Raw genomic sequence first — 13216 nt, 5'->3', positions numbered from 1 at the left:
TAACAGGGAAATTATTTATTTTATATTACATTTAAGTCCGGATAACAGTGAAATTATTTATTTTACATTACATTTAAGTCCAGATAACAGGGAAATTATTTTACATTACATTTAAGTCCAGATAACAGGGGAATTATTTTATATTACATTTAAGTCCAGACAATAGGGTAATTATTTCAATATAATGGGCACAAACATGCAGAATTGCTTTGAGATAGTGCTGAGATTCACCAAGAAGCATCAATCGCATCGATTTGGTTATGGAAACACTGGCATCAAAGATCAGTAAACCAACATTTTATTTTATATTTATCGCTAAAATCTCGAAACTGGTGCTAAATAGTTACGAAGAAAGGAGTCTCCTTGATAACATCCACTTTCAAGTTGTAACGTAATCGAACTATCACCCTTTGAGACTGAATGACATTTAATAACATGTATGCGAGTGACAATGACAAATGTATTAATCCTTTCGCACTAATGATTGCAAAATAAAGAAACAGGACACTAGAATAAATACAAAGGTACTTAGTATGGATCCAATGGAAAACAATAATGAACACATAATTTGGAATGTTCAATAACTATAAAGTTATCTTAGTCAAACACTAACGTGTCTCTTTTCTCTATAATCAACCACTATTCTGACATTTCTCTTTGTAGTCAAAAACAATAACAACATTCCTCTTATAGTCAAACACCATGACATTTCTCCCTATAGTCAAACACATAAGATTTCTCTTACGCATGACTAGTGTTTGCTTGACATTTCATATGATGTTGTTGACCCACTTTCCCGGCTCGGTCACTTCAACCACCCAAGCATTCCATGCGCATGCACGTTGCCACTTCTAGCGGTCTTTCATCTCTCCTCACTACAGCGGTCTCTAGTTTCGTCTAGTTAGTCCGCACCCAGTTATCCACACCTAGTTATCCATGCCTGTTTTACTAAATACGAGAAAACTTTCCAAATAATGTTTTCTGATTATAATCGGGTTAATACCATCTGAGCGTATATATTATATATACACAAATATCCTCAAATTTAGTTCTGATAGCGACAAAAGCGACAAAATAACCTACAAACAAGTACTGCATATACGCTCATATCCCTGTCAATAATATATCGCTACCAAATTACATAAGCCATGCACTCTTGGTGAAATAACTAAAATTATGAGAAAACAATGCAAGCATATAACATAACATTGAACGTGTTTTGCGAAACTGAACATTAATTTGAACTCAAAAGAATATAACCCACCCAACTCGTTGGCTCGAACTAGGCAAACCACAATGGCGATCCCGCCCCAACAGCTAAACGTACAACGAGCTTCCCTCTAATGGCTGTCCCAATCAAGATCCCTAAGTATTATATATAGTCGCGCGCGGTAACATGTATTACGCACGTGCCGCGCAAGCAATATAGGCGTCACACGATGCAAGGAAAAAATAGATTTATAAAAATAATATGGTGCGCTAACACGTCAACTTATTAATATTGGATTCTATGGTGGTCTAGTCATGCCATATCAGGTATTTCGTCACACAAGACTAAATAATGACGACACACGTTCATAATATGTAACAAAACTTTTAGAGTTATCGGAAAACGGTTTGAACCACTTTTTAAAAAAAAGAATCACACAAATTGAAAGATGGCAAACCACCTCTTCCAGTTCCAGTTAATTGAAATCAAAGACTTTTTCAAAGCCTATACTTATCTAGTTATTCCACTTCATTGCGTTTTAACCTACTATTATCGCCAATGAATATACCATTCATAAATTATTTTCGATCATCACTGATTATTGATTGTATAACGTTATCAATTCGAGCTGCAATAGTTCCTGATGCACGCCTACATTCAATAATTTTATATAAGATGCCAATCACCAGATTTGATGTGTCTTCCGGCATTTTTTTTTTCTTTCATAATCCCGCGGTGACTCCTTGACTTCGAAATTCCGCAAGATTCCTACAATGTATCCATATCATTTGATCTGCAATGAAATCTGCCTAAATCTGATTAGAAAATCAATAGGGATTACACAGTGCAGTCAATCCATCTCAGCCTGAACTATTACATTTTTCCGTCCGTTTTAAAGACACCGTATTCGGTAATTGCAATTTGACCCTCGTCAAGATCTCTTTCCTCTTAACAAAGTTTAATATTAAAAATCTTTTTTGATCTTCTTGATTATCATCAGCATCACGCTGATCAATTCTGGTTCTGAACAATTGCATATAAACATGTTTTTTTATATAGAGATTCTGAAATATCTATGGCCTGGTGTTCCATGATCTAAAATCAATTTCTGTATTGCCCTTTTGACCACCCCTCTTGAATATAATGTTGGCCTGAACCTAAAAAACTCTGATCTGTGTGCTATTTAATTCTTGATATGTGATGAAACTGGTTTTGCTCACTGTAATGATGCTAGCGACATTATCACCAGGTTGTTCCGATGTTTTATCTCTTATCACCAATGAAAGTATCTGTTCAAAATAGATGCATAATTAATTTATGTCAGTCATAAGTGGGATCATGCCACACATATAATTTGACCCTTGATCGGACTGAACTGATTTGGGAAAGCCATCAATGTACAAACAGCACTATCTAAGCTTTACTATGGGTACAAATTTAATATATCTTTAATGAATTGCATCTGGGCATCTCGTGGACGCACACATTATGGTCAACAAGTATTGATTGCATGACTTGGCCTTAGGTAAGGGACATACACATTGAACCATTATTATGTTAATGGCTCATCAACAGCAGGAATATATTGCAGACGGGCCCTAAGTATCTTCTGACAGGGTTTTCCTACTATTTCAAAATCGTGATAAGATATTTGGTTATAACAGTCAACATTTTTAATTTTCAATCAATGCAAATTGTTCAATATGTTATGATAATTCCTACTGGTCCTAAATGACCAGCCAATGTAGTTGCATGGCCTAGACTTATATTTTCCCGTTGATATGACCTCGGAATAAACAATACAATCCCTCACTGACCACTTGTCACCAGAGAGTACCTAAGGTGGTCTCCATTTTATTATAATGGTCCCACGTGTGGTCTCCATTTATTTATAATATATGTTATATATTCTTTGCAAAATAACAAATTATGTGGTTTCAGTTTCGCTAATATCGCTCTGAAACAAACAGGTTATCTCATGATCGTGTTTTTCTTCGTCAGTGAGTGATTATGTTTTTTTGTGAAGCTGATTAGGAAAGTGCGAATGAAAAGTAACCAAAGGAATATTGTGATCAATATCAATTGATTGTTAAATGCTAGGAGCAAAAGTGACCTCATCAAACACGGACCAAAACATATGTCAGCTAAAGGAATAATTTCCTGATCAACATCATTCCCAGAAGTTATTTTGGCTATAGCTCTGGTAACCGCACAAGCACGATATAAATCGGGAATTTCATTTTGATTAAAACGAGAAAACCACGCTTGTCAGTATCAAGTGGATTATTCACGAACTTATCTCAGCTTCGTCATTGTCTAGCGATAACGGAATACTTTCGATTGGTAAAGAAATCAGTACTCCGACTCTCACAGCTCCTGAGACTAAATCTGATGAATATTTACTCAGTGGAAAGAAACATAACAAATCCGCACTCTACTCCATGAATAAGAACACTTTAGCTAGAATAAGACTTTCAGAAAATGGCAAAGTACTTAATAACATTCAACTCTGAAAATTCCCAGTGTTCCTTAATATTATAATAGGAATAGGCTTGACAGAATTCCACAAAAGTGAGGCGGAAGCTTTCGACGTGAACAGTTTGTAATTCTTCAGATCTAAATAAGACTGGGGATTTGTTTGACTCAACCAATGTATTGCTTTCCATGCAAGACCATGCCCTTGACCTCTTTAAAAGAAGAGCATTTGAGATGCCTTTCTTCTGTTGCATATTGGTCAGCTTCTAGCAATCAGACTTAAGGTGACTTTTCGTTTTACAATAATTTCACGTAGTAAGAGATTTGAGATCAGATTTATCGGAAGTTAGATTTCTAAAACTAGTGCCAGATGGAGATTTGGAAGTACTCGTATTAGCCTGAGATGATCATTTCTCAAAAAGCATCGGAGAAAGTGATTTATTAACTAATGACACTTTGTGAGTCAAGGAATAATCAACAGCTGTGCGAACGTCATTTTCCAACGTTTTCGCCTTCTTTCATCCACATATGTCTTGTCATCATTATGGATGATATTCTTTAACTCATCAATTGATATGACTGTCTGAGGTGGTCATAATCTTTGATCAACCTTCACGGCACAACCTCACAAATAGTTGTTCTTTATTCTCTTGCAAATTTGACATGTCTTTGTAAAGTTTCATTTCTACAATTCCAAAATCTTCGTCGATATCCCTCAGTAACAACGCATAACTCTTTAACCGCATCATAATCAGCACTATGTTGTACTGACAGTGAAGTGTGGATTTAATGAGCTTTGCGAATACATAGCTCTGCCAATAAATACACTTTGTATTGATACAGTCTGATGCTCTTTTGCCCATTTTAAATTTTCAGCAGTTTTGTCAAAGTGACGAAAATATTTGTTACCTTTATTCTTGAAATGGGGGTACCAACCTAATATTTCTGGTAACATTAAAACCTGAACAAGTGTGGAAGCGTGCTCTGCCTGCCATTTGTAATTCTGTTAATCTATATTGCATTTCGCTTTCTTCTCTTTCCATCTGTCTCGCTCTTGCCCCCCCCCCCGCCCGTGTACCTTTCTTCTCTCTGCATCTGCATTTTTTTTTATCTTCTCTCTCTTTATGTCTTTTTCTCCTCTTTCTAACTTTGCATCTGCTTCTATTTTGCATATACATTTTTCTCTAGTATTGTTCTCTCTGTCTCGCCCTTGCCTCTCTCTGCAGTTATAATTGGATAAAAAATATTTCAGAGGACTTTATATATTTACGAACACGGACTCTTGAGTACTGTTCATTTAGTGTCATCACGAACACGGACTCTTGAGTAATGTTCATTTAGTGTTATTACTTACACGGACTTATGATGACTGTTCATTTAGTGTCGTTACGAACAAGGACGTTAATTTAGTGTTATTACTTACCCGGACTCTTGAGTACTGTTCATTTAATGTCATCACGAACAGGACTTAAATATCTGTGTTGAATACATTAGTGAGGTGTATACATTATTATTTATAATTGGAAAAATAGCCTGGCTTTGACTTGCCACTCGCAATTAAACATGGAACGAATAATGGTATACTGTGCATATTTCTTTACATTCTCTTGCAATCTCGTGCTAAGCGTGCATCTGGAAAAAATACGGTTCTTGAATTAAATAGCAAACATTATGGCGGTATACATGGACTTGTTGGATGAACGCAAGATAGAGAAAAAATTGCGGTACAGAAATCCACATTGTTGTATGTATTGCAAAAACAGCAAACCCCAATATACCGGTATAACGGTATATCGTTGCACAGCTAATCTCTGTCAAACCAATTTGTACTGTTTGAGCTCGGAAAGAACGTCATCGTCGCTGTGTTGATGACTTTTATTTGGAAAATAATTTGATCCTCTCATAACTGTCTATCCCTATACAAAGAAGTCTTGCCAACCACGAGCATGCTTTATAAAACATGGACACTTGAACCCTAGTTTAATCTACCTAAATCCTAACCTACGTCGAAGTCCTACTGCTACTGTAGTGGTCATGGTAGTTTCTGCCGCTGCTGGCCACTCAGCTGTAGTTGGTGCCATTGGAGGTTTAGATGATTATATGTATGTGAAGATCACCTTCTCTTGGATTTCGACTAAGAGGATTTATACATTGCTCTCAGTTGTTCTACAACCTACAACGTGTCCTGTAAGACACTGACAGTTCTGTTTAAACTATATTCACTCTCTCCACTGTTAAGCATTTTCGTCTCGTGTTGCTTTCTCGTTTCCTCTTCTTGCTTTTAGAACAAGTATATATTCTATTTATTGTACGCATTACAAATAGTTTCTCGCTCGTCCTTCTTTTTCTTTTTAAAATCGATATTCCCTCAGTGATGTTACTTTTGTATGTTTATGTGTAGGAGGATGTATATGCAAATGTTTCTGTTATTATATGAAATCGCAGAAAAACAAAGTCAATTTCAAGTTATTATGTGGAATAGAAGATGTCATTGTTAGGATACTAACAAAAACCCACTCTGGGTTTAAATATCCACTGCAGGTGGATCCAGACACAAAGACAAAGGCTTCGTACTGAGTTCAAACGTGTGTAGTACACATGCAGTGTTTCGCACTTGTGAAATTTTATAAATGCTCTATGGTATATATATGGGGGGTGTATGTGTGTGATTTAACCCTTTTTCTTTTCATCTTACAATTACACTTCTTTTTTCAGTAAGCGTGAGTGATGACCAGTGCATATCGGTGTTTGTCAGTAGCTAATGTTTTTGGTTAGTAGTATTTCTGTTGCTCATTTGAGATGGGGATTGTTCAGACTTATCCATGTTTAATTCTCCTTGTCATCAAACCGGCCCACCCCCTATTCAAACCATAAGGCGTTTTTCATATGTCATCTCCCACTGGACCCATTGTGTCACTTTGTTAACCCTAAATAAAATAAAATGTATGGACTAAAGGGAAACTGATATATTGATTTCACGTCTAATTTCCTTTAACTGTAGAGTATTATTTCATGTCAGATCTAAGGATGTTTTCAGGTACTACTTTCCACTTGTCCCCACGATATCATGTCATGTACAATCCATATAATTTTTACTGTTATATTTTCCCTTATACCACAAAAGCTACTTTTCGAAAGTGGCAGTCGTAATGTTATTTACCCTAGTGACAGTCGTAATGTTATTTCCGCGAGTAACCCAAATGCCATTTTGGTTTTACCTATATCTCAGAGCTGTGCTACTAATATGTTGGTAACATAACAGAAAGCGTAAGTTTTCCTCAATCCAAACATCCTACACATAAGTATGCATTCCTACGTTTGTGGTATTTATATCACAATTGTAAGTACATCTGATTTCAAGGTGTTACAATTATTTACGAATTGAGTAGTGCAAAGTATTATTTCGAACTTCTAAATACCATCAAATGTATTCAAAACTATCTCATTTTCACAAATTGTACTACGATATATTCCATTTTCAGTACAAGAGACTGGCGAAAGAGGAATACAAACATAGGTTTCAAGAAAACGATTGAGTAATGAAGGGGAAAACACGGTAAGTTGTGTTGCAAAAGTAAATTTCATTTTCACGGGACTACAATTTTAGGTATGCTGCAAGGTGAATCTAATAAAAAGATAAATTTGTAATTAAATGTTCATTAATGTTACGTTAATTTGAAACATGTGATTTCTATAAGAAACATTATTAAAGCAACTCTTCATACTTAGTTCGTTTATAAATGTGATTCGCTTTGCGGACAACTCCAATTCATTCTAATGAAACTTTCTATTACTTTGTTGACATGTAACATCTAAACCAAATCGCACGGATCCGATTTGATTTTTTTTAAAACTGCCCCATGAAACGGCAATACACATCAGTAATTTCATGTTCCGGGAGACCTTATTTACCTTTTATCATTTTTTAATAATAGGATTAAATTATCATGGTTGGGTATTTATCGATGTGTACATTTTACCTAATCACTCACAAAGTAAATACAGTTCGAAGGACGAAGGTCTTTATTTACTTTGTGACCGATTAGGTAAAATTGACACATCGATAAATACCCGTTCAGTGGTCTAATATCATATGAAATGTAACCAGACTCACAGTTACCTCTATTCGGCAACTGCATACTTTATATTTTAGGCAGTGGCTACCCATGGTAACAGCACATTTCTTTTCATACAAAACAATTACATTCTTTTTTAATTTTAGTATACAGGAATAACATTTTATATCTTTTTCATCAGCATTAATACTTAGCAAGACCCTTTCAGTTATTTAATGTGAAATTAAATATGCAATTGTTAAATGTAAAGTTGCTCGCAAACCGGCCATATGTTCTGTTTGGTTGCACAGTTGAGTGCTGGAGTGCTGGAAAGAATTAATGATTACACATCCAAAATAATTTAAATTAGTAAAATAAAGATCTTTATGGAGTATTATCTACATGATTAAATTGTGTTAAGTCACATTGGTGGAGATGGTAGATTTGCCATTTAAAAACTTTATTCAGCCTTTGAATAATGTCCTCATAAATATGTGTTTTTACTTTTGTGTAAGTGGTCTTATTATATGCTCATAATTGTCTCCGTTAACTTTACGTCGTCAGAATCGTTCAGTATTTTACGATACTGCACACCATCGTATTGCACCCACATGCAGGACACATGAGCCCACTAGTGTATTTTGAACTACTTTGTAAGCAAATCATATATACTCGTGTAGCAGGCGCTTTACATTTTGGTTTATTAAATTTGTTTCTGAATGAACTAAAGCAGATGTGTCGTGACTGCCACATACCAGATGCTTTGCTGCATTCTGAGTTAACTTTTCTGATACAATCTTTCGGATTTTGGCGATAGAGCCGGATTTCATAAAAACTGCTGGGTACCTATAAATAACATGCAAGTTACAAGGCACAAACTGTCTCCTTTGGCTTTTAATAATAATGGCAATATATATACTTACAGTTTTACATCCGGAATTGTCTCAAAATGTACTTTCTTAGTTCTGCAAATCCAAATTACATGAGCCATGCCATGGGTTTTCAAGCTTGATTACACATTTCGACATTTTACTGTAATTGCGACTATATTCCAAGTGCAATTACATCCTTCTTACTGCACTCAAAATGAAATAAACATTAAATTCCATAGCGCCTTTTTGATAATTGCAATTGAAAGCCTTCATATTTTGCCCACATTTTGATTTCAAGTAGTCATTGACAGAACATGAAACAATTGCAGATGTCAACACGCTCCTTCCTCGCTGCTTCAGTCCGATGTATTTTATATACAATTTGCCCATATGAATCCAGTCCATAATCACGAAATTTCTTAGAATGGACAAAATTACCAACATCTATTAATTCCAGACCAAATGGAAAAGCTGACGCAATGCGCATTCATTCACAGTATGACTCTAAATTTCAATTTTAAGTAGACAAAAACGTCATTGTCTTTCCAAAGTCATGTTTAGCGCACGACTAAGTTCAAATTTATATGGGCGGAGTTATGTGCGCATTAATAATGTTGTTGTGTAATGATGAATTTGCGCTTTTGTATTTAGTTTGGAATACGGTATACATTCAGTTACTTTGTTTCATGTAGTACATTTTATTTATATAATTAAGCCTTAGATCTAAAAAGAAAATGAGCATATAATAAAAAGATAACTGCATTTATATGGGAAAATATGAACTCGTTTTTTCGGATGGATATACTGCAATCTCAAGGTCGTGCAGTATTCCATCCGCAAAACTGCTTCATAGTTTCCTATACAAATGCAGTAACCTATAAATATGCATCATGCCACCAACACCCACACACGTGTAAAAATAAATTTAAAAAATTGCCATTGAAAACGCCTATGCCCCATTTTGTGTTTCGTATAGTAGCCTCTAGGTATTGATTTATTTCAATAGCTTGTATGTCCTCCTCATATAAGTTCTTGAATCTTGGTTTGCATCCCTAAACGAACTCAAAAAATGACCGGCCCAGTTCCCACGCTGTTGTCGTTTTTGTTGTGTATGGCAAAGGCGACTGAGATCATGGGGTGCTGTGTGAGGGAATTTATCAGTATGTTGTTCTGTTTCATTTTCAGCGTTTGTAACATCCATCACATTATCTTCAAATCCATCTTCATCTGATTCAATCGCTGCTATTATTTCTTTTAACTCCTTGTTATCTAATTGTTCAGAAAACGCCGCGGAAATTGCTGCGAAAAATCACCGTAATCAGCCATTTTGCGCGAGTATGTAGTAAATGAACGCCAAACATTGTAAACTATGCATTTCAATCAAAGAATATTTGAAAAAGTAAACAAAGAGTATAATTTATATCTATTTGTTGAATGAAAAATTTAAAAGATGAAACAGTCTTTTCACAATGATGTGTCTGCAATGTTTATTTATATTACAAACATTACAAAACCAAAATGAGTCCCAGAATTTACCCATATCTAAAACAGTCCAGCTCAGTATCACGTGACCGTTTACAGCCAATCGTATTGCAGAACATCCGTTTCATTTGTAAAAATTGGAATCATTACGTTTCATGCAATGACACATATCTAAAGGAACCAAGCAAATTTTGTCCCTAAAGTGTTCTTTTTTAGGCATATTTAACTTTGCCAGTAACTTCGTCTTCGTCGTCGCTCGTTCGATCTCCGATTAAACTACCTTATTGTAAAGACAATATTACACATTAGTACCAGAATTTCATATTATATATGTAAGAAATATTCCGCAATTAATATGTTGTGGAGTGAAACATTTCAGTTTTGATGCCATAAAGTTAATAATTTCGAGTAAAATTATAATTTTTGCGTGTTGCAGATTCCTGGCACTCTTAGCCGTACTTTTAACCATATTCGTATTGGCACTCGAGTGGACAGAAGTGATGTATAAACACAGTGATGCCACTAATACCAAGACCAGGCCAACATTCATCAGATATCTTTATGGAAAATTACAGAATCATCAGCTTAGTGATAATGATTCGGGTAAAGTTGCTGAAGAACAAAGTTTTCGCAAAAATGGAGGTCACGAAGTTCACCACATCGTTTTCCTAAAAGTGCATAAAGCTGCTAGTGGTACGATGACATCAATCTTCTTCCGATATGGTGTCCAACGAAATCTCACATTTGTCTTGCCAAAGTATTTGAACATTATCAGTTCAACGGAAACAATTCATGAGAAATATATACATCCCAGACCAAAGGGCAGACATTTTGATATTATGGCTAGTCACGTAATCTATAATAGAGAAGCATTCCGATCATTTATGCAAAATGATACAGTGTATATAGGAATATTGCGAGAACCGTATCTCCAGTTTAAATCAAGTATGAATTACATGCAACCAAAATATATCTATAATCTTTCAGAAACGAGTCCTATTCAGATTTATCTGAATAACCCTGAAAAGTACGAGTCAGAAAATGTAAAGGACCCGATACATTCATGGGTCAATAATAGGCAAGCGGTTGAATTTGGTATACCATCAAGAGTAATTTTGGAAAAGAAACCAGAGGAAATTGACGCTCATGTTAAACAGCTGAATAAAGATTTTAATCTTGTGATTATTGCAGAATATTTTGACGAATCTGTCGTACTAATGAGAAGGATGCTTAATTGGAAAATGCAAGACATCCTTTACAGAAGATTACACATAAGAGGTTGGGACAGAAAAGTCACACTTCCACAACCTCATGACAGACGACGCTACCGGAAATGGGCCTCGGTTGATTATGCACTGTATGATTTCTTTTTCACAAGATTATGGGACCAAGCTAAATTGTCTGGCCCTGGATTTTTCGATGAGGTTTTGAGATTCAAACAAGTTAGAGAGGAGGTTGAAGACTTTTGTAAACCCAAGCCGAATGCAACACACATCTATGAAATAGAGGCTAGTATATGGAATGAACAATTTAACGTCACAAATGAAATGTGTGAATTTATTTTCTATGAAGAAGAAGACTGGGTTGAAATTATTGCATTTCAACAATATGGAATTACGCTATAACCCAAACAATAATAGTCCGTAATTCTATTTTCAAAATTAAAGACACCAAACAACAAAAATACAAGTACTTTATTTTCTTAGTGCCGGCTGTTGGAAGTGAGATTCATAAATAGAAACGGGGACCATTTCCTGTCCTAAAAGTGTTTACAGAGACCAGTAATATGAAATGCTATAATTCATTCCAAGCCATTTTCTTTAAATAAATACTGAATTTCTTCTAAATAAGAATATGCGTTTACAAAAGTTGAACTAGACCCACGGACTCTTTTATTTGCTGAAATTTTTCTTTGGTGCATTTATACGGCGTACTTTAATTTATCAGTTAATATATGACAAAGACTTCACGCTTTCCATCCTTTAGATATTCGAGAAACTGAAGTCTGTTTATTCTGCAAGCCACTCAGTACAAATACTTCATACACATTGTCAAATATGTATATGTAAAACATCAGAAATGTAAAATTATGGATTATAATTTCGCCTTTTCAAAACGGACATGGTATATAGCCAGGATACTCCTTGACACTTCCTATCGAAAGATGACTTGTAATTAAAAGACGCAAGCTGCTCTTAGCTCTAGGATCTCATTCAGTGTCATTATTTATTAGATACCATAATTATACAACGCTTATGACAGGATAAATTGCTCATGGCTGGTCGGAAACCTTGTATCCGATAAGTATCCGATATAGTTCAAAGAATGGTAGATAAGATGTACCAAACGTGTCCCTTATTGTTGAATTGCAGCCTCAGATTTACATTTTTCTCGACGATAGTATAATGTGTTATTTAGACGATAGTATAATGTGTTATTTAGACGATAGTATAATGTGCTATTTAGACGATAGTATAACGTGTTTTTTAAATTCTTGGAGAAAGTTGCTTCTCCTTCATAGTCTCTTTTCCTAATTTTGCACCATGCCCAAGTTCGCGGTTTTTCGGAAGCATCAAAGCATATTGTACAGCAGCTTATCGTGTTGCAGTATTCACAAAACTATCAAAACTTGTATATGTCCTTTTAAATTTATATTTACCTTACCCCCTCCCCCCAGCCATTTAAAGCATTCTTAATAATCTACGATAAATAACTGCCCCACCTTCTCGTTGTAAGCGTCTAGCGCATGCATGAACAAAGCTGTTTTAAAAATGTGTTCATCTGAATGTGCGGGATATATTAAGGTCAAGCGGTGTTGTTAATAAATCCAATATACAATTAAAGGAGTCTGTTTTCATTATATGCATGGATTGATGTAATAAATCCAATATACAATTAAAGGAGTCTGTTTTCATTATGTTTATGGATTGATGACGAGTGAGTGTTTTGCATGATAAATATATACCACATAAAATGTACATGTATCTATCAAAGTGAATATACGTGTATATATGAATGTGTGTTTAATCAATGCTTTCCATGCAAAAAGATATGTCTTCTGTCTGTACGTTTGTCTGTCTCGTTTATGTAAGTGTTTTGGATGGAATCGACCTTTGTTGTAT

The 13216-nt window shown here is 35.1% G+C and overlaps 1 protein-coding gene across 3 annotated transcripts in view; it reads left to right on the top strand.

Annotated features, from left to right (window-relative positions):
* LOC149776068 (galactose-3-O-sulfotransferase 2-like) overlaps positions 1-12994 on the top strand; it is a 62296-nt gene extending 49302 nt beyond the window's left edge. For all 3 annotated transcript variants that reach the window (XM_089942329.1, XM_089942328.1, XM_089942330.1), the window contains exons 2-3: positions 7168-7241; positions 10531-12994. In XM_089942329.1, the coding sequence (XP_089798455.1) occupies positions 7225-7241; positions 10531-11719 (1206 nt within the window). In that variant the 5' untranslated portion in view covers positions 7168-7224 and the 3' untranslated portion in view covers positions 11720-12994. The remainder of the gene's footprint in view (positions 1-7167; positions 7242-10530) is intronic.
* The last annotated feature ends 222 nt before the right edge of the window (positions 12995-13216 follow it).

The sequence above is a fragment of the Sinohyriopsis cumingii genome, chromosome 18 (assembly GCF_028554795.1).
Source record: "Sinohyriopsis cumingii isolate HCF-2022 chromosome 18, ASM2855479v2, whole genome shotgun sequence".
NCBI classification, from domain to species: Eukaryota; Metazoa; Mollusca; class Bivalvia; order Unionida; family Unionidae; genus Sinohyriopsis; species Sinohyriopsis cumingii.
The sequence above is the reverse complement of the archived record's forward strand: the minus strand, read 5'-3'. Positions and strand labels throughout refer to the sequence as shown.